Source organism: Triticum aestivum, chromosome 4B, assembly GCF_018294505.1.
Source record: "Triticum aestivum cultivar Chinese Spring chromosome 4B, IWGSC CS RefSeq v2.1, whole genome shotgun sequence".
Lineage (NCBI taxonomy): Eukaryota > Viridiplantae > Streptophyta > Magnoliopsida > Poales > Poaceae > Triticum > Triticum aestivum.
The window spans coordinates 635,837,625-635,860,378 of NC_057804.1; the positions used below are offsets into that span (position 1 = coordinate 635,837,625).

At 42.8% G+C, this 22,754-nt stretch overlaps 2 protein-coding genes across 14 annotated transcripts; one reads left to right on the top strand and one right to left on the bottom strand.

Annotated features, from left to right (window-relative positions):
* The first annotated feature begins 4,533 nt into the window (after positions 1-4,533).
* LOC123093743 (disease resistance protein RPM1) lies at positions 4,534-21,289 on the top strand. Of its 12 annotated transcripts, none has more exons than XM_044515780.1 (12): positions 8,357-8,705; positions 8,809-10,119; positions 10,223-10,317; positions 10,439-10,511; positions 10,614-10,781; positions 10,907-11,174; positions 11,333-11,546; positions 11,617-11,740; positions 11,937-12,119; positions 12,344-12,757; positions 13,553-14,520; positions 18,816-21,289. In XM_044515780.1, the coding sequence occupies exons 5-12, from the start codon at positions 10,623-10,625 to the stop codon at positions 20,713-20,715; spliced, it is 4,230 nt and encodes a 1,409-aa protein (XP_044371715.1). In that variant the 5' UTR covers positions 8,357-8,705; positions 8,809-10,119; positions 10,223-10,317; positions 10,439-10,511; positions 10,614-10,622; the 3' UTR covers positions 20,716-21,289. The 12 variants fall into 12 exon arrangements, with proteins under 12 accessions (XP_044371710.1, XP_044371716.1, XP_044371715.1 ...); XM_044515776.1 differs by having other exon boundaries at positions 10,439-10,507; XM_044515777.1 differs by having other exon boundaries at positions 8,809-8,875; positions 9,887-10,317; positions 10,439-10,507.
* LOC123093745 (putative receptor-like protein kinase At4g00960) lies at positions 5,109-7,916 on the bottom strand. 2 transcript variants are annotated; one of them, XM_044515787.1, is made up of 8 exons: positions 7,757-7,916; positions 7,523-7,648; positions 7,184-7,451; positions 6,870-7,107; positions 6,611-6,761; positions 6,256-6,483; positions 5,677-6,086; positions 5,109-5,432 (listed from the first exon to the last, which is right to left on the bottom strand). In XM_044515787.1, the coding sequence occupies exons 2-7, from the start codon at positions 7,607-7,609 to the stop codon at positions 5,688-5,690; spliced, it is 1,371 nt and encodes a 456-aa protein (XP_044371722.1). In that variant the 5' UTR covers positions 7,610-7,648; positions 7,757-7,916; the 3' UTR covers positions 5,109-5,432; positions 5,677-5,687. The 2 variants fall into 2 exon arrangements, with proteins under 2 accessions (XP_044371722.1, XP_044371723.1); XM_044515788.1 differs by having other exon boundaries at positions 7,196-7,451; positions 7,757-7,915.
* Positions 21,290-22,754: the final 1,465 nt, after the last annotated feature.

Below are 22,754 nucleotides of genomic sequence, written 5' to 3' on the forward strand. Positions count from 1 at the left end.
ACTATGCAATGCTTATGCATTTGAGCCTAATATGGTTATCACCTTTGATATTCGTCCGGAAAATGAAATTGAAGGTAATATAGACATCTGGGTCGATGTGCAGACGCCTCCAGTTCTACCATTATGTGAGTTTCTCAACCATATTTATGTCTTGGATATTATTTATTCAAAAATAGTTGACAACTTATTTCTATTGACAACTTATTTTCATTCAAGCAAACTTGTCCGGCGCTTGGTAGACATGACCTACTACTGTCCCTTGGCTGAACTAAACTGCGAGGAGATAAGTCATTATGTTTCATGCCTTGAAGATCTTCATACTGTAGAGACAAATTATTTTCCTGGATTTGAAAATCTTAGTACTGAAAACGTGCGACCAATAGTGTTCGTACTGAACTACGGTCACATCTATTTAGGAAAGATGGTAAGATTTTTACTTTTTTTTCCTCTGTGCATCTTTTGCATACATTATTTTTTAGGGATAAGTATATTTTTAGTCCCTCAACTCTCTCGATAATATAGAAATGGTCCCTCAACTCCAAAACCAGTAAAACTTAGTCCCTCAATTTTTCAAACCGGATAAGTTTAGTCCCTTATACCACTTATGGTTTCGTTGATCATATGGGATAGTTTTGACCCTCGTGGTCGTGGCAGCTTCTGCGAGGGAAGCGGCCTGCTGGAGCTTGGCCAGCGTTCACGCCACCTCTAGCTTGGTCACCGTACTCGCCACATCGAGCTTTGACGAGGCATGGGCGCCGGCCACGGCGAGGCCGATGAGGTCCTTGGCTGGCACCGCGTTTCATTGACATTAAGCTGAACACCACGGTACAATTTATTTTGCATTGCCATTTTTTTCTGGTTCCTCATATCAGTCGAAGCTAGCTACTACCAGGTTGATGGATTCCTCCAGGGTAAATCGATTATCTAGCATGCGTTGCTTGTGTACGTATGCATCTCTCTTCGTGTAGCGTGTACTGCGGTACCTAGCTCGGAAAGAAATCGAGCTAGCCGTGCACCTTGCCGGAAAGGACGCGTCCCGGCTAGAAGTACACAAGTAACAGATGCATTCACGATTGGAGCCCGCGCGGACGGGGGCGGCCGCCGTCGTCCTACCGGCCGGTTTGAAATACTGTCCCTGTCCGGCGCCGGCGTCTCCTGGAACAACGGGGCTCGCCGCGTACCGTGATGGGAGAGCTGTCCGCGTCCGGGCTCTGGCCCCGTCATGATGATTGCAGCCACGTCCGGCAACACCACGTACGAGAGGCTGCCGCTGGATCAAGACGCCAAGAATGCGCCATGGACCCGTGCCTGGCATTGGTGTGGAGGAGGAAAAGAGCCGGTGTCGGCCCCCCTCCTGCTCAAGGTTCAAGCTACGACGAGGGTCGTGTAGCCACCGGCCACCGCGAGTTCCTCCCACCTCTCCATGTCTCTCCAATATCCCGATCTAAGATGGCAACAGCAGCAAGTAGCCCACAAGCGCAGGTGGCAGGAGCCCACGAGCCAGAATGTGCACATCAACTATTCGATGAAATGCCTATTGCGTGGGAAAATAGAACGAAAAAGAGGTGATAGTCAACTCTGAATACTAGGGTCAAAACCATGCCACATCATCAACGAAACCACCCGAGGGACTAAAATTATCCGGTTTGAGAAGTTGAGGGACTAACCTTTACCGGTTTCGAAGTTGAGGGACGATTTCTATATTTTCGAGAGAGTTGAGGGACGAAAAATATACTTATCTCTATTTTTTAAGCTAAACTTCATTGCTAAGTATGTTACTACGATGTTCTTCAACAGGGACTCCCGATGATAGTTGTGTCTCAGTGGATCGAGGCTAAAGGTCTCATCTCCATGGTTAGCATACGACCAAGACATCCTACAATGCACATTAGCGCATTCAGGATTTCTAAAAGAGAGCAAGTCTTAATAGTCAACGACTCGAACAAAATTGTGAATGATCGCAAAGAAGTACTAGGGGGCAGCAATCAAAAGCGGAGCCCACAATTAGGAGACATATTCATCTGCATTCTCCAATATGATGTAGTAGGAGTGTTATACATGTTATATGATATCTTACCTGTGAGAGAGCAGCATGAGTGATTAGCTAGCTAGAATGAGTTTGAAGATGATGATGTGCTACACTATGACTATGATGATTAAATAACTAGTGTTGGTGATAATGACTATGATGATTATTATTAGCTAGTGTTGGTGGTGATTAGATAGCTACCGTACCTAGTGTTGGTGGTGATTAGCTAGCTAGAACGAGTTTGAAGATAATGATGTGCTACACTATGACTATGACCGGTGATAAAATCATATGATGAAAATACTGTATATAAAACCTATACAAATACAGCAAAAATAAGCAGCAATTTTAAAAATACAGGAAAAAAAGCAGTGGCGCTTTAAAAAAATGCTACTGCTACTTACTACTATCAGCAGCGCTTTTCAAGCACCCGCGCTAGTGCTAACTAGGTATAGCAGTAGCACTGTCAGACAGCGCTACTGCTACATGTTAGCTGTAGCGTGATAGCAGTAGCGCTGGTACCAGCGCTACTGCTATGCACATTACAAGCGCTACTACTTGGGTTTTCCCTAGTAGTGACGGTGTTTGCGGTTGGTTGTATTATCGATGTAAAGAATGGACCGGGGTCCACAGTTCACTAGATGGTGTCTTCTCCATAGCAGCTAAATAACATGTTGGGTGAACAAATTACAGCTGGGCAATTGACAAAATATTGGCCGCACTGTAGTGCACATGCATGACATGATGATTACTATGAGATTTATTTGGGCATTACGACAAGATACATAGACCGTCATCCAACTGCATCTATGACTAATAATCCACCCGCGGAATATCCTCTGAACATACCTTGGGCATTAAATTGCAAGCAACAGATAATTGTATTAAGTAAAGTGTGTAATGTAAACAATAGGATCATCCTTAGACAAAGTATTGTTGTTTTATCCCTAGTGGCAACAACACATCCACAATCTTAGAGGTTGCTCACACTCCCCCAGATTACTGGAGACATGAACCCACTATCGATCATAAATACCCCCTCTTGGAGTTACTAACATCAACTTGGCCAGAGTAGCTACTAGTAACGGAGAGCATGCAAGATCATAAATAACATATAAAATAAATCTATAATCAACTTGACATAGCATTCAATATTCATCGGATCCCAGCAAACACAACATGTAGCATTACAATAATATGATCTTGATCATGTTAGGCAGCTCACAAGATCTAAACATGATGGCACAAAGGAGGAGAAGACAACCATCTAGCTACTGCTATGGACCCGTAGACCAAAGATGAACTACTCACGCATCACTTCGGAGGCAGGCATGATGATGAAGAAGGCCTCTGGTGATGATTTCCCTCCCGCAGGGTGCCGGGGAGAGCTTCAGAACCCTCCCGAACTAGGGTTGACGATGGCGGCGGCTACGGAACTTTTCGTGGATGGAGGCTCGTGTGTTCAGGATTTTCCTGGCAAGCACTTTATTTTGTGACACCGTCGGAAGCAACAGTTATATATATATATATATATATATATATATATATATATATATATATATATATATATATAGACACACACACACACACACACACACAATGATTGATAAGACTTCCTTCTTATAATGCGTGTCATTTAGATAAAACAGATAAACATGTTATACAATGGGTTATATCTTGGTGTCATCTTTAAAAATTAATACTTGCATGCTCCTCAAATTATGAAGTGCTTAGCGTAAGTAAGAGATGACATGTTGAACAATATAGAAAATTATCTTATTTTCATGGAAGAAGCACCCAGGACAAACACATGTCAAACTTTTTGGGTCCCACAGATAGCCAAATAAAAGGACTAAGGTGGGGCCAGAAGCTCTTAGAAGGCTTCCCTACCACCACGGTTAAAGAGTAGATTAATTTATACCTCCGAGATATCAGTGCAAAGTGTGTTGAATCCCTCCATTGCTTTCAGCTTGTTACTGTCGCAAGAATTTGTAATATTGAGTATGAGACTATGTAGTGTGTATGCTTGTTTATGCGTTTTTTCCGTTCCTATTCGAAGAATTGCAATTCATCACTTAGACCATCCAAACAATATTTGGCATTCAACCTCAATATCTAGTCCGGATACAAAAATCTAACACATCCAGACATGAATATTAGCATTCAGTCTGAATATCAATATACTACTCCCTCCGTTCGAAATTACTTGTCACAAAAAAGATAAAAATGGATGTATCTACAACTAAAATACATCTAGATACATTCATTTCTTGGACGAGTAATTCCGAACGGAGGGAGTAGGTATTAGACATTCAACCAATATAATGCCAAGCCTTCCAAATGCCAAGCCTTCCAATGCAAACATCCAGACGAAGCATTACCTTTTTAGTACAGGACGTTGTCTGTTTGTCAATTACAGGTGGGCCACGGTCCACCAGCTCACGGAAACGGCCTGGTTCTTCTCATCGTCTCGCTGACAGCTGGGCCGACTGGTCGTTGCTCAGCCTGCCGACAGCCATGGACGCAGATGGGGAATATGCGACAGCGATCCCGCCGGCCAGGTCGCCGGCCACGCGCCCCTCCATGAGCTCCTCGATTTGGCCGCCCGGAGTTGTATTCGTCCGGTCGAACTTCGAGATCGGTGGTCGTCGGGGCCTGATTTTCAGCGGAACGCCGCCGCGATTAGCACGGCGCCCTCGACCGAAATGCCCCCGGCTGCCGAACACCGCCGACCACTAATCAACTGAAATTGCAGGTACCTTTTCTTTTGCCACAGCCCCATGTACTTCTCATTAACGTAATTTTTCCAAATCAGAAATCTGGAATCACAATGTACAGACAACAGAACAGGGGAGGCCTCACTTTTCTTGCGGCCTGGCCTTATAGTCCTCGCCTAAAAATTTGAGAAACGAAATGGATCTAAACAGGCCTGAAAACTGCGTTGTCATAGTGCTCGCCGCGGCAACAGGTCTGGGCTCGGCGCTTCTGCCGGTCATGTCGCTGGTTGTGTCGTGACCGTACTCGAGGTTACCAATCCCCCCTGACGGTTTGGCTTACTTAGGAGTAGTTGATATTGCTCTGAATTCTGAAAACCAAATCCACAATTTAAACACTGCTATTCTCCCAAGACATTGTTGTCTCTCACAAGAGATATGTTTACTTGCTTAGACTTCCTAAGGTACATAGCAACAGCTGAACTTATGGAATATAATCTGCTCATCTTTTCTTGTCAATACCACCTAGGTTTCAGATACAAGGGCTTATATAGTGCCCACAAACATACAACGAGTTGCTGCGATTTCCAGCTTACAAACTTGAACTGAAGAAACCATGGCCAATACCAACGCCGAATCATGCTGCCGTCAAAGCACCTAGTGCCTCAACAAGGCCTAACCGTCTTCGCCTAGAATTTCAGAAAGAATATGTATGTATGTCAATGCTAGCAAACAGAATATTTGTAGATCAAGTTTATTAGAAAAAGTAGTTTCAACCTTCAAATATGAAAAAAACTCATGTATGTTCCTTTTGCTGAGAAAGAAAAAGCAAGTACTTCTGCAGCTATTGGAAACTAAGCATAATTATTAATGTCTAGCATGTGTGCACCTTGATGCACAAGCCGGAATGTCAACTTGCGCCATGTAATTTACCTTGGTGACTATCAGCCTAGAACTTGGTCACACCCAACATAAACAATCGGCAGCCTCACCATACCCACCGCCGTTCCTGCCATGACTTCGTCATCAGCGATCCCATCGGACGTGCGGCCGTCATTAACACGAGTGCTCTGCACAACGAACATGTCGTTGCACTGCATATTCAGCGGTGCCGCATCCTGTGCGCGCAAGGTCACATAGATGTAGCGCTTGGAACATGGTGCCATGATTCCTTTGGTTGGTTGTACGGAGTACTTGGCTTGGTTGGTTATGACACGAAACGCTACGGAGCCATCCGTCTGGTTGGTTAGCTGCATACACGTCGATATGTCCTTCCTTGGCTCGAATAGGAAGCGCAGCTCTATTGCCGGATCCACCGCAAGAATGTTGTAGTTAGAACTTGTCTGCAAAAAATATTGGATTGGTTAATACACGTTGGCATATCTAATCAGGTTTATATTGAAGTGCATGAATGGCCTTGCTAAGTTAATACTGAAGTGAACTTATCCCCGAAAATTTGGAGTTCTGTAATATGTCAATTTTGTAAATCTATACTTGTCTGAATGATCATACCTGACCAGTAAGATCTATTGGCATATCAGAATATAGTGACATTTCCTTAATCTTAGCTTCTAGCTCCTCCAGTTGATGGACAATATCCTTTATGAGGGGCCTTTTATATCGGGCTTTCTCCACACATTCTACTGCTATTTCAATACATTTCTTCACTTGTAGGATGTCGTTTTGGTGTGATGAATACCCCGATGTTCCCTGCAGCCTTGCCTCCCAGTTCTCTATTACCTGAGAAAATTGGCACATAAAATTTGGAAAGATGAGAGGCGGGTCCAAAATAAAAACATATGACATAACAATGTCAGAACTATAAAATACACCAATTCATCATCATACAGAAGATAATATTTCTTACATGCTTAGTGAACTGTTCCTGAGGCATTTCATAACAACGGGAGTGGCCCTTGTTTCCTGTCATTATTTTCAGAATTATAACTCCCAGACTAAAAACGTCATATTTCTTTGATATGTAACCACCGTCTATGTATTCTGGTGGCATGTACCCGCTGCATCATGTCATCAGCATCAGAGACGCGTTTTAGTGCAATACAATCAAAACTATGTTTGGAAGCAGTGACATACTAACTGACTTGAAACATGATCAGTCAACTTACATTGTTCCTTTGACGTTGGCCATCTGTGTTTTATGGGTTTCAGTTGAAGCAACAAGTCTGGACAAACCAAGATCTGCAATTTTGGCCGTCCTGCTGTTCTTATCCAGCAATATGTTGGATGGTTTTAAGTCCAGATGGAAAATAGGCTTTTCATGTGCTCCATGGAGGTGATTTAAACCGTCGCAGGTCCCTTTGATAATTTGGTAACATGATTGCCAGTCAAGTCCACAAGATTCATCTGCAAAAGGAAAAAGAGAAACGTATAAAGCCACTAGATCAATTATGAAAGCATGCTAAATAGTAATGTGGAGCACCTTCGGCGGTACCTCCAATATGTTTATCGAGGCTTCCACCCTCCATATATTCGAAACAGAGAATTCTCTCCATTTCCATAGCCATAACTAGTTCTCCATTGTATGGAACGAACTTTTTAACTATTTGGTAGCAGTAGCCTAGTAACTGAACAACATTTTTATGTTTGACCTTACTAAGGTTACGGAATTCACTGTCAAATGCCTTATCATCAAGTCCTTGCAAGGGATGAAGCCTCTTCACCGCAATCTCCTTTCCATTATACAACCCCTGTAATTAAAGATATCTTGTTATTGTGGACAATCTGTTTGTAGTCAGCAATTGAAAAGTAGAGAATATACCTTGTAAACTTCACCATACCCACCACTGCCAACCTTATCTGCAAATTTGTTTGTAATAGTTTCAAGCAAATGGAATTCAATATCCATATATATCTCCACCAGATAAAGGAGGTCTATCAATATTATCTGACATTAAAAGAAGTCTCTTAAGATGAGAAGCATAAATCCAGTACAAAGCTATTAATATCTTCTGGGAAAGAGGAATGAAAGAAGAAGACTAAATTGAAACTGTACCACAACAAGCAATCTGGAAGTCCTTTGATGACACTTTTAATGGCGTAAGAAGAAACTGAGTAAGGGCAGCAATAACCTGGAGATGGAGAGAGAGAGAGGGAGAGGGAGAGGGGGAGATAGAGAGAGAGGGAGAGAGGGAGGGGGGATGGAGAGAGAGAGAGAGAGAGAGAGAGATGCCTTTAAGATAACAGGAGTACACGTAATTGGTACTCCCTCTGTAAACTAATATAAGAGTGTTTAGATCACTAAAGTAGTGATCTAAACGCTCCTATATTAGTTTACGGAGGGAGTACAAGTGAAATTTATAAGTACACGTTAGTTGTACAAGTGGCCGACTCCAGTTATTGTAGTACCATAAGACAAGAGTGCAATCCATCTCGGACTTTGTCTCCAGCCATCGACAAAACGAATAGAATTATTACTATTATTATTGCAACAACTTAGTAGATTATTAGCAATCCTAACTTTTTCTTTCACCAACAGATGAAGACAAGGTAGCAGGTTGAAAGGTCCTAGAGCAAAGATATATATATATATATATATATATATATATATATATATATATATATATATATATATATATATGATTGAGAGAACAAAGATACAAAAATCCTAGCAACGAAGCTCATTTATTGAGTCGTTGGTCCAGCTTGGCTTGCGGAGCTTCCCAAGCAGCTGCCTAACTTGGACTTCTTCCTGGCCGCGTCCACCAGCTCCTCTTGGCTCATTATGGACCAGGGGTAAATTCAAGAAGATTATTATTGAGTCGCTGGCTCACGGAAGCAGCAGCCTAACTTGGACTCCTTCCCCACCGCGTCCAGCAGCTCCTCTTGGCTCATTATGGACTCTCATCAGCCCATGACTTTTAACAGTAACCTAGAGAGAGAGAGAGAGATCCGATCACCTCTGTCATTGAGTACGTTTTGTACAAGCAAGCCGATTCTGTCAGGTATACATCTTTTTGTTGTTGTTTTCTCAACAAGCATCGTATATACTTCTAGATACATCGTTGTCCATTTCATAACCATTCTTCACATCTTATTCAATTCAAGGTCTGATAAAAGCACTTGGAAGTACATCTGGAGAGCAGTTCAAGTCTGCAGGCTAAATCGCCTGTAGGTACGCACATCCTTTTATGATTGTTCGCCTGTAGGTAACTAAGAATTAATGAAAGCATGTCCCATGCAAACTACGTAATTTTGCAACATGCTTAGGATGGGCAGCAGAATTGAGAAAGATTATGATGTCCTGGAGGGTATACTTATTGAAGTTGCGAAACCGAGAGATCTGCCACTAGCACTTCTAGAGGACATCACAGAGCATTTCTCTTCGATATGTAACCAACATCTACATATTCTGGTGGCATGTAGCTGCTGCATCATATTATCAGCATCAAAGATACTGTCAAGCATTTTTTTTTCATCTGAGGATCCAGTCAAACCTTTAAATCAACTCGAGGCTGCAGTGGGTTAGAGATAAGGACGCTTCAACTAGCCTAGCTATTTAATAGGGAACTAGCATTGAAAAAACTAATCTCTAGCTCATAGTCATATTTAGAACTGGAGGCTGGCGTGGCATTGCACACCTCACTCAGATCAGAAAAGGTGATGGGAACTTATTTCATAGGCAGGTAGCATTAGAAAACAAATCTGTAGCTGTTATTCACCTCAATCAGTTGAGAGGAGGTAACTAATCTGTATTTGAAGTGTCATTGGATTATAAGGAATTTTCTATTGCTCATGTAAAAAAAAGGAATGTTCTATTGCTAGAACAATAATGTATAAGGAAACCACATCTGTATTTGTAGATTTCTAGAACTAAGAAAACATGAGCATTGGTTCTTCATTATTATGTCCTCAAATTGGTCGAGGAGGGATGCTTGTAACCACCTCTCTCTCTCTCTCTCTCTCTCTCTCCCTACTTTGAGTATGGTGACACCTCAGCATTTGGCCTGATTGTTTGGGGCCTTGGGGTAGTTGAAATCAGGTTTTAATTATTGTTGTGATGATGCGATCACCTGGTCCCAGTTGTGCATCTTATTCATTGCATTCCAGCATAAACTACTGAAGGGTATCAGGCCATTTGATGAAAACTAATGACAACCTTACTTTTTATATGTCCCCCCACTAGAATTATGCGAATTGGTAGCGGTAGGTGTAGACCAAGCACGGACTAGCCAGGACAATGAGAAAAGCAGTCGAGCACACACCACATGAGAGCAAAAGGTAGAGGAAGCACAGCAAAACAGAGCTCACGGGTCAGGCCAAGCAGAGGGAGAAGAGCAGAGCACAACAAACAGTGCTCAAGGCTCAAGCCAAACAAAGGAGACGAGCAAGCCGCCAGCAAGTTGCGCGACTCGCTCTGTGAGTCGAGTCGCCGGAGCAAGCCGGCGTCCATTCTGCGGCTAAGCGATTTACTTTGTTCTGCGCCTTCTCTAACTGCCCATTCTCCTCTTTCCTCTTTTAGAGCTTCTGTACTAAATCAACTGGTATCTCCATCTTCAACTTGGAAATCACCTCTTTCATTGAGTACGTTTTGTACGAGTAAGCCGATTCTGTCAGGTATATATGTTCATCAGCTCTATGTGGAAATTTAGCCTCTTAACAGTAATACTCTGTCTATAGTTTAATTTACTAGATACCCTGGTGTCCATTACATAACCATTCTTCACATCTTATTCAGTGCAAGGTTTGATCAAAGCGCTTGGAAGTACATCTGCATAGCAGTTCGAGTCTGCAAGCTAGATTGCCTGTAGGTACACATATCCTTTTATGATTGTTCTCTGTAATTCTTCACTTGGTAACTAAGGATTTATGAAAGCATGTTTGATGCAAACTAATTTTGCAACGGGGGGCAGAATTGAGAAATGGGGGGCAGAATTGAGAAAAAATATGAGGTCCTGGAGGATATACTTGCTGGAGTTGTGATGCCGAGAGATCTGCCACTAGCACTTCTAGAGGATATCACGGATCATTTCTCAGATAAAAGAATAATTGGCAAGGGGGGATTCGCAATGGTTTACAAGGTAAGATAGATGCAGAAAGGGCCAACGTACTTTGATTAGAAAGTACAACCGATAGATGCAGAGCATTTTCCCTCCACTATGTTTTGGTGGTGTATGGCTGAGAATATCTAAATGCTGACCAACAGGGTGTCCTCGGAAACAAGAATGTTGCTGTGAAGAAGATTTCTGTGAACAAAGACACAGTCAGTGAGAAGTTATTTCATCGTGAGGTTGCTAGCCTGATGAAGATAGAAAAACATCAAAACTTAGTCCGGTTTCTGGGCTTCTGTTCTAATAAAGCTCGTGTCGTGGAAGAACAGACAGGATCAGAAGAACCAATTTACTTTCAAATTATGGATATATTACTCTGTTTCGAGTACATCAGCAACGGAAGCCTTGATAAACATATTACCGGTAAGATGTGCCACATCTGATGTAGCTGAATACAACTTCATATTCTTTCTCTCATGTCCTCGATTAAAAGTGTTCTATCGTTCAGTATGCAGTTTAGCATGTACAACTAAATAGTTATATGAGGAATTGAGGATCTCATGTCCCCCTGAATCTTGCAGATGAACTTCGTGGACTCACATGGGATACACGTTTTGATATAATCAGAGGAATTTGTGAGGGTATGCGTTATCTTCATGAGGATAAATCTATCATTCATATGGATCTGAAACCAGCAAACATACTACTTGATGATCATATGATACCAAAAATTACGGATTTTGGTCAGTCAAGATTCGCTGAAAACACACATACTAAGGAAATTTTTATAACACCGTAAGATATGCATCAACGAAACCAATTGAGAATTTTCAGGCATTTACACACTAATATTTTCTTCATGCAGAAAATATGGCGCTCCAGAATACCTGAAAGATGGCAGAACGTCAAAAAAGGCTGATATATATAGTTTGGGTGTTGTTATTCGAGAACTGGTGACAGGAAGTGAGGACAGTCGAGATACAGCCCATGTAAGAGTTCTTTAAGTTAGGAAGCGAAATTTTGCCCAAGATTTTTCCTTTTCAGTCCCCACTATTTTTCTGTGTTAGCCTTTCAAATGGTGTATGTAACCTAATGGATATATTGTATTGCTTAAACACATAGATAAACGCACCACATTAGGCATATGTTTTTAAATAAATTACTTAACATATGCCAAATGTATAGGTACTTCGAAGGTGGACACACAGGTGGCATAAACAGCAGACACAACACCAATACCAACAAGTAATTAAATGCATGGAAATAGCGGTACGCTGCAGTGAACATGAACCAGAAAATAGGCCTTCTATCAGTGATATAATCCGCGGTCTAAGCGAAATAGAAAGTACAAATGGGCCCATTGACCAGGTAAGCTCGTATGCTTAATACTATAACCTTAGTGCGCCATGTCTCATCACCAGTGTGGTTTGTTCATAAATTTAAATTATTACTATTTTATTTGCATGGTCTACACTTTGGTCAACTAGCTAAACATACAATTGGTCGCCTCTGTCCGAATACAACTTTTTAAAATGTTAGGCCAGGAGGGAGCATGTATCTTTTGGATGACACGTCTGTTACTTTTCTCACAGATGAGCCTATATCAGTATGATGACATGCTTGGGATTGAGCCACTCGAGCTATGTTTCTCTTTGGAACATATATCGTGCTTAGTTGAGCTAACCAACGAGACAACTAATTCCATCGCCTTCAACATCGGAAGGCCAAGCAAACAGTACAGCACTCAGCCTGACAAAGGCATTGTGCCGCCAGGATGCAAGCGCGATGTGAAGATAACACTGCAACCACATGAGAGTGCAACACAAGTTACGAGTTCTGATAAGCTCGTCGTAAAGAGCACACAAGTGAGTGTGGGTGTAGCAGATCATAATATTACTTCTGACATGTTCATAACCAAGGGTGGCAAAAACGTGGTTGATAAAGTCAGTTTGATGGTTCTATATCAGCCCAAGACAATTAATCTGCAAGAAGAGGCAGTCCCTGAGGTGAGCTTCGTGCATTATTCCAGCATAATACCTTTACTAAAACTAACAAGGGAGGCACATGCATTTGCATGGGCATGGCTAGAGTAAATGGTAAACAAATGGTCAGAGTATGGTCTAAAACTAACAAGGGCGGCACATGCATGCATTTGATGGTTCCTTTTATTTACTTGTGTTAAAAATGTATAATACTTGTTTCTTTAAGAAAGCGAAAGGCAAAAAATGATGTTGCTCAATACCTCTTGCCCCTAGTTAGAATATGCTAGTATCATGTAAATTTTCGTTTTGAGCTGGAATGGATACTTTTTTAGAGGGGATTTTTCTGAAACTGTTTAAATTGTCTGCAGTCTAAGAAACAAAATGTATTTTTGATAAGATCAAAATGAATATGTTCACATATATATCTTTAACGGGAGAATGTATCAAATTACTTCTATTATTATTTATATTGTCACAACATGGTTAGGAATGCTTCTCTCTCGGCTTATGATTGTGGTTGTGTAGCTCATGTCTAGCTCTAGCCATCTTGCACTCAAGCACAGTTTCAGCCACCGGCCAACTGGATTTGTGAATAGTGTTGTGATTATATAGTTCTTTTGTCCGGAAAGAGTTTGGATCGAAGAGGTTATGTAGTGTGGGAGTTCCTATTAGATTGTTTTTTTCATTTATTTGTGTTAAAAGACTCTGAATCTTGATTTTCACTTGAGAACTCTACTACGTACAATGTCTAGTTTTTCTATCTTTATTCTGATAGCATACTTATTTATAATCTAAGTACTTTATCTTTCTGTGTGCAAGGACATTGGGTCTAGTAGCCGTAATAAGAAAATACGTAGGTTAAGTACACCACAACTATTGTACTTCGACCTAGTTGAAAGCATTCCACGGAATCTAGCCACTGGCTTGATGAGCGACCAAACCGTGGATCTCGCAACAGGAGCCATCGGAAGCCTGCTTGCCAAGCTGAGTGAGCTCCTCAACATGTACAATCTGGAGGCGAGCATTAGGAGCGATGTGGATTGTGTCATACATGAGCTAAGAGTCATGCGCGCTGACCTCTGCAATGTTTCAGAGGTGCAGTGGGACAGCAACAATGAGAATATCAAATTAGCCAAACTTTGGGCTGGCGAAGTTAGGGAATTGTCATATAACATAGAGGATGTCGTCGATGGCTTCCTGATACACGCCAAGGGCTCAGAACCCGCCACCCGTATTGGAGGGTTGATAGAGTCCATAAAAAGGATAATGGGCCTGTTCATGTCGGGAAGTTCGACCAGTCACCAGATTGGTGGCGCGATCAAAGACATCAAGAACAAAGTCCAGCATCAGTCTAGCTGGAAGGGAAAGTACAAGGTCGAAGAGGTCAAAAAGGTTGCAAATACAGTTTCCACAATCAATGCCCATTATCTATCAGCTTTGGTGAAAGATCGCGACAAACTCTTTGGCATCGACGATGCAATAAACGACCTCACCAAGAGGTTAAGAGGTGCAGATGGCAATGGGGACATGTATGGGCTCAAGATACACTCCATTTTTGGTATTGGAGGACTGGGCAAGACCACACTTGCCAGAGCTGTGTATAATCAGCTCAAAGGGTCCTTCCGTTTGACTGCTTTTGTTTCACTGGGTCGGAATCCCGATGTGAAGAAACTCTTCTACGACATTCTATTTGAACTTGACGAACCAAGGCATACAAAATTGAAGCCAGCAAATTTGGATGAAAGCCAGCTTATACGTGTACTCACAGACCTGCTCAAGAACAACAGGTACGCACCACCTACCCTGTTCAAGTTGATGTACACTAATCATATTAAATTTTAGCAAAGCATGCCATACAGAGTTATAGCCTGCATGTACTTCTTTACAAAATCCATCAAGAAATGTTAGCAAGGTTGGCATCCACATGGAATTAAACTATTAACTAAAAATATATACTCCCTTTATGCCAAAATGCAGCGAGTATTAGTTTTGGTCAAAGTAAAACTTCATAAAGTTTGATCAATCTTATAAAAAATATATCAATAACTATAATATCAAATAAATATCATTAGATCCACACCATGAAATAGATTTCCACATTTTAGTTATTCAATAATGTAGATGTTGATATATTTTCTAAGTTTGACTTTTGAAAATGCATCTTATATTTTGGAACAGAGGGATCATGTTTTCATTGGATTGCTGTCTCTCTAATTCCTCAGCCACAAAAAGTGACAATTTTTAATATGTGCCCATTGTCCATCCATGACGCTTCACTTTTCCATGAAATTAAAACGAACTAGCACAATAGGCCGTGTGATGCGTGGGCAAGATCTTAAATCATTGAACACTATTTTTTTTATAAATTTGTACAAAGTAAGAGCATCTCCAGCCGTGCCCCCAACAGGCCCTTCCCAGGCTTTTTTCCGTGCCGGTGCCGAAAAATAGGCCCCAGTTGCGCCCCTAGGACGCCGAATTCCGCCGGCTCGGCCCGCTTTTGCGCCCGGCGGTCACAGGCCGAACCCGGCGCACTGGGGGGGGGGGGGCAAGGGGGCTCCGGCGCAAGGGAAAAGCGCACCTGGGGCCATATTGCCAGGCGAAAACTCAAGCTACCTCTCCAGATACGCCTCCGACCCCCCCCCCCCCCCCCCCCCCCGCCGCGCTCGGCCGCCACCCTGCCGATCCCGGCGCCGTCCACTGCCCACCATAGCTAGAGAGATCATTCCACGCCGGAAAAAAGAAGAGGTTTCGCCGAGGCAGCCTCTCCACCGCCGTCCGGGCAACTTTTCCGGTGTTTCAGCCGAACAGGGGTTGTACACCGCCGGGTTTGCGCCCACCTCGCCCGCAAGGTGTTCGGTGATTTGCCCGGCCCGGCGATGGACTTCGAAGATGAGGAGGCGCCCGCGGCGTTGCTGGAGGAGGAAGCTGAAGCCGACGTCCAGGAGCAGGAGCATCTCATGGTGCTCGCCGCCCTCGCCGGCCTGCTCGCGAGCAGTGAAAAGCCGTGGCGAGGTGGCTCGGCGCCTGGGTGGGTGAAAGCGAAGAACCTGCATCGTCTGGAAGGCTACTGCATGCTCTACTCGGACTACTTCGCCAATGCTCCATTGCACGGTGAGAAAACATTTCGGTGCCGTTATCGGATGAGCCGAAAGCTTTTCCTCAGGATTGTGAATTCCATCCCGGAGTTCGACAACTACTTCAAGTGCAAGATGGATTGCACCGGCACACTTGGATTCACCTCTATCCAGAAGTGCATGACAGCTATGAGGATGCTTGCATACGGAGCTCCCGGTGATTCACTCGACGACTATGGGCGCATGGCCGAGTCCACCACCATTGAGTGTTTCTACAAGTTTTGCAGGGCAGTGGTAGCATTGTTTGGACCGCAATACTTGCGAACACTCAATGCGGAAGACACTGCTCGGATCCTAGCACAGAATGCGGCAAGAGGATTTCCTGGGATGCTTGGAAGCATCGACTCCATGCATTGGAAATGGAAAAACTGTCCGTTTGCTTGGCAGGGATTGTACAAAGGCGCCAAAGGCGGTTGCAGTGTGGTACTTGAGGCAGTGGCCACACATGACCTCTGGATTTGGCACTCTTTCTTTGGGATGCCAGGAACTCACAATGACATCAACGTCCTGCAGTGCTCCCTTGTCTTTGCCAAGCTTGTTGAAGGTCATTCTCCTCCGGTGAACTTCGAGGTCAATGGGCGGCAATACAACAAGGGGTACTATCTAGCTGATGGCATCTATCTAAGATGGTCGACATTTGTGAAGACTATCTCAAACCCTGTGCCAGGAGGCAAGAACACCTTCTTTGCGAAGGTTCAGGAGGCTTGCAGGAAGGATGTCGAGCGGGCATTTGGTGTGCTCCAATCTCGATTTGTTGTTGTCCGGTACCCTGCGCAGACCTGGTCCAAAGATCAAATGTGGGAGATCATGACTTGCCATGTCATCTTGCACAACATGATCATTGAGAGCGAACAGAAAGAGCCAATGTTTGACACTAAACCATATTACAGGCAGGGTCCTCTTGCCCAAATTGATCACCAGCTACCGGCAACCTGGACTGACTACCTCAATATGCGTCAGGAGATCCGAGACCCACAGGTGCATCAAGAACTGCAACACGATCCGGTGGAGCACCTATGGGGGCTCAAGGGCGAGGCCGGGGCGACGCGGGGAATGATGTTTGATAAAACTTGAGTTTTTATTTGTTAAACTATATAATTTGTATTGAACTATTTGTTGAACTATTTGATTTATGTGATGAAACACGCCGAACCATGCCGAACTATGTGATGAACTAATTGATTTCTATTTGTATGCGAAAATTCACGTCGAAACAAGCCGAAGCGCGCCGAATATGGGCCGATTCACGCAGATATCGAGCCGTTTTTGGACACAATTGGGCCGAATAATGGGCCGAAATCGGCGCCCGGGGGTGACGGCTAGGTGCCCAACCGCACCCAGCGCCGAGTATGCCGCTGGCTCACCCCCAGGCCGCTCTTTTTCGGCGCCCTGGGGGGCCGAACGGCTGGAGATGCTCTAAGAGCATACATTCTGAAATTTATGAGTCATAGGTATCAAGCTATACATTAAAATCTAAATTTCTACATTCATTAGATAAAGAATCAACTTGTAAGATCGTTAATGTAGAAAGAAAATATCTCCAACTGAGAATTAGATGGGACACGACCTGACAAGTGTCGTGTCATCAGGCCTGTTCCAGCAGGCTTCTGACGCCAGACTGACATGGTTGTGGCATTAATCTGGCCAGCCCTTCGTATCCAGATTGGGTTCGACCGTTTCGCCCAGCCTGCTGTTGGGGTTGATGGGAGACGCCACTTTGTCACCATTGGAGGTGCATCAAAGGTGGTTCGATTGTGAACGGAAGCATGGCACAAGGGTCTCAACCTGCGTCTGGCGTCTTCTCCAACAGCAAGACCCGACGAACTCTCACCTCTAGGATCTGGCTAGTGAGAAATCATCAACTGGTAGAGAGGTTGGGGGCTAGTGACGACTTTGACGAAAAGTATGCACGTGTTCTAGGTGGAAACACACGATCTTAGATCAGACAATGTCAAGTCGCATGCATCATGCCCTTGCCGAATATGTGGCTTGAAGCTCGGTTTAGGGGTTTTGACTTTTGGTTGGACTTGTCAACATCAGTGCACGTGTGATGAACCTTCTTGAAGGCTTTGTCTAGGAGTAGTGAACTTTTCGTTGTTTGATCACTTTTCATAGGGTGTGTGGTAGATTGTCGAGATAGTGTCTCGAGCTGGTCCATTTTAGATGGCCTTAGTTTTTCTTTACTTTTTGTTAACCGATTTATTTGCCGTCGATTTATGACTTTCTTGGCATTATTGAATATTATCGTTGTGTGCATCAACAAATGCAGAGGTCGGGGTCATCCTCGTTCCTGAAAAAAGAATCTGAGAATTAGACATCAGTGTTACTTTAACATATCAAACTAATAGATCATAATTATAACAACCACAAGCAGCCACTAATCCTGTGGATTTTTATAATATCACTTACGTTTGATATTTTTTCCATAAAGATGTAAGCAGCCACTAATCCTATGGACTTGCACAATATTACGTTATCTTTTTTCGATAAAGATGTATGCGATTCGAATAATAACATGTGTAGCCTTAGTACAAAGATCCAACAGACATCCGATTTGTGTGATGATCTTTTATCATGCACGATAACACAAGAACAAAGAGGCCAACTCACGATCCGAAAATTAATAGCAGACCAAATGACACAAGAACAAACTCATGATCTGCAAACTTCAATTCCACGTTTTGATAACATAGAACACCATATACTGTTGTTACTAGGGCTTTTATCGTTAATAACATATATTATGCGCATACACGAGTTTAATTTTTTTAAGTGATTAAAGACTCTATCCTGCAGTCGGTGACAATGAGTTAATTCATATTTTGTTACTTGAAAAAGAATTGATTAAATTGGAATAGATTCTCATTGTCGTTCAGTAATCACTCACTGCTCTTGCATATCACCTGAATACATTGACTAATCACTGCTCTTGCATTTCACGTGAATAGGTACCTCATTGTTATCGATGATATGTGGGACACAAAAGTATGGCATGATTTTATCAAATTTGCTTTTCTTGGTAGCAAATGCGGAAGTAAAATAATCATAACTACACGTATATTTGAAGTTGCCGCAATAGCTACTGATGTATACAAGCTGAACCCTCTTTCTGATGGTTATTCTGAAGAGCTATTCTATGCAACACTGTCTCCTGAGGAAGGCTGTGAGTATGATTTAACAGATGGGGTAATTGAAAAGATTTTATCAAAATGCGATGGTGTGCCATTAGCTATAATTACAATAGCTAGTATGTTGGGCAGTAAACAGAGGGAGGATTGGCCTAAGGTGTACAACTCTATTGGTTTTGGGACTGAGGTTACCGAAGATGTCGATAACACAAGGAAGATATTGTTGTTTAGCTATAGTGATCTTCCACGCCATATAAGGACATGCTTATTGCATCTAAGCATATATCCAGAGAACTATTTTATCTGCAAAGACACGGTGATATGGATGTGGGTTGCCGAAGGTTTTGTTCATGACGAATCAGGGAGAAGTTTATTTGAGATTGGGGAGAGATATTTCAATCAGCTCGTCAATAGAAGCATGGTCCAGCTGGTGGCAAATCCGCGCTACCTGGTCAGCACAATGATTCATTTCCGTATCCATGATTTGGTGCTTGATATGATTTGTGCATTGTCAAAGGATGAAAACTTTGTTACTTTATTGGAAATAGATGAGCAACACACATCTTTAAAGAACAATGCTCGTAGATTAGCTGTCCAAAAGAGAGACATTGAGAAGCTAGACCCTCCAACTATTAATTGCCACGGGCTGAGATCATTTTATGCCATTGGCTGCCATATTGATGTGATGCAACCACTTTCAAGATTTAAAGTATTACGCGTCCTATCTTTGGCAGGATGTAGAATTAATGAAGATCAGCCTTATCAGCTTGAACATATTGGGAATCTACTTCAGTTGAGGTATCTCGGACTAGAGAGAATGCCTATTTGTAAGCTCCCTGAAGAAATTGGAGATCTCCTTTTTCTGCAAACCTTGGTTCTGAAGGGAACTAAGATAAAAGAACTGCCACATAGTGTGGGCCTGCTTAGACAACTGAAGTGTCTGTGTGCTCCCAAAGTTAAAGTTCCTGATTGGCTGGTGAACATGACATCTCTAGAAGACCTAAAGTTGGATGCACTAATGCCCTTTGTTTTTGCTGAAGGGCTGATCAATCTAAAAGAGCTTAGAGACCTCCAGATTCAGAGTTATCGTTCATTTGGTGATAATTCGGACAGAGCTTTGGTGAAGTCTATAGGGAATTTGCATAAACTCCAAAGCCTAATACTAATTAACTTCATGGACAATGCTGACGAGATCTGGGAAGGCTTTGTTCCCCCTCGACATCTCCATAGCATGAACATGTACGTGGGATTTTATGGTGTCCCTCCTTGGATGGATCCAACACATCTTCCAAGCCTCTCCGTCCTTCAGTTGCATTTGTGTAGTATGGAGGCACGCTGTCTAGAGATCCTTGGGAGGTTACCCGAACTACATACCCTCAAACTGCAGACCGGAGAGGGGAGCTGGCTTACGGTCACGGGCAGTGGTGCATTCCCCAAGTTGAGGCACTTGCGTAGTAGTCGCGCAATGCTGAGATTTCAGCGGGGAGTTATGACACGGCTTGAATACCTTGAGCTCGAGGTCCGTGTACCGGAATTGAAAAAGGCCAAGTTTGACTGCGACTTTACTAGCTTGGGGAACCTCCCTTTGCTTCAGAAATTAAGTGTTCATCTGACGTGTAAGGCCGACGATCCTGAATACGGGAAGAGGATGGAGGTAGCAGTGAAGCACGCAATTGATAGGCATCCACACCGTCGTCCCATCCTTCACTGGATTCATTAGAGATGCTCCGTTAGGGATATTCTTCCTTGTAATTGTTGTTGTTGTAACCCTAGTCTCTGAGCTAATATAAATATGGAACCCCGCGGCTGATTGCACCGTGGGAGGCTTGGGTTTACAGGAGGACTATATTGTAACAAATGATTCAGATATTGCAAGCTTAAGCGGCCCTCCATTTCAAGTTGCCCTGGAATATGCTTGCACTGAATCTTAGTATTAATATTCTTGTGTTATGCATGGTTCTCATGATGCAACCATGGTAGATAATCAGGAGACAGATGGGTGGTGGCTTTCAGTTCCAGGTTCAGGTTTTTCAGTTAAAGACAGCGTTTTGCAGATTCAGGTCCGCTTGCTCTCTGCACTATGTGCATGCAGTTGGCAACTGTTATGGATAGTAGTAATGATAATCTCGTCAAGTTAACAGCGTTTTGCGCATCGCCTTGACAGTTGCATGTTGTCTCTTCTCCATGTCCGTAGCTAGCATGTTGTCTCTTCTCCATGTGCTTTCATGTCTAGATCTTGTGAGCTGCCTAACATGATCAAGATCATCTTATTGTAATTGCTATTTGTTGTGTTTGCTGGGATCCGATGAATTATGGAATTATGCTCAGATTGTGCATCATATATTATTGAGCTTCACTTATATCCTTACTGTAGTGTTTTACATTGTTCTTGCACACTCTCTGATACTAGTAGTTACTCTGGCCAATTAGTTGTTTGCATCTCCAAGAGGGAGTTCCATACTAGATAGTAGGTATTTGTCTCCTCCGTCTCTGCGCTTGAGTGACAGAAACATGCAAGGGAGAGGATGTGCGGTGGCCACTAAGGGCAAAACAGCCTTATGATTATCCCCGTTGATGAGATCATTGCTTACATTACGTATTGTTCTTATTGCAATAGTTTGTTGCATACAAAGCAATCACTTCGTTGATGTAAATTAATACTACATGAGATGCATGCTGCATACCGGTCTCTAGCTGGACTATTAGATATAGATGCATACTGGATAGCAGTCTATATGCCTTGACGTAATGCCTACATATATAGAACACGTGCATAATTTGTCATAATAGCATTGCGGTGCCCCCATGATTTGTCAATTGCCTAGCTGTTTTGTTCACCCAACAAGTTTATTTTCTTATGGAGAGACACCACTAGTGAACCTATGGACCCCGAGCCATCTTTTTTCCTATTATTAAAATCATCTTTCAAGCACTTTCATTCATCATTGCTCGTTGTTCAGTTTCATCATTTTGTTCTACCATACGTTTAATCCTTTGTTCGCAGCAAGACAGGGAGACTCGCAATCTCCTTGAAAAGTTGAGGGCAAGGGGGAGTTTGTGTTTGGGTGCAGGTCCACGTCCGTCAACAATAGTTTCTAGCACCTGCCTGGAGTATGAGTCCTACTAGATTGATAACCCTAGTTCTTTCATTAGGGAAAAACTGCTACTATGCTACAACTTAACCTTCGCTTGGGGTCCTACTTGGGTACTTTACCTTACTTTGTTTCCTCACTAGGGATAAAGAAAAACACCTTGCTACCGGAGAAGTGGATGTGACCATTGCCACTACCTCCATGACTAGATCTAGCATGTTCTTGTTTTAACTTCATGTCATGATACTTATTGCTATACTCCGATTTATCTTAATTATCAAGGTGTTATGATTTAGTTCGCATCTTGGTGGAGTATAAGAGATATTAATAACCAAAAGATCTCTATGTTAGGATGTGATGCCCATATTATTAATAACTCGTTAAACTATTATTGTTGCAATCTCATATGTTAATTCTAGTGTTCCATTGTCCACCACATTATTAAAGAGAGAGTGCATTTGTGAAACCATGAACCCCGGTCCATTTTTAATCATAAGAAACACCTTTCCAACAACTTTTATCCATTTTCCATTTTCAGCCATTATTAAATCCGAAAATACAAAAATACATTATAAAACCCAAAAAATATCATTTACCATTGTTTCCATTCACTACGCGCAAGAGTTTTCTGGCGCCATTGCTAGGAAACAACATCATCACCACCACC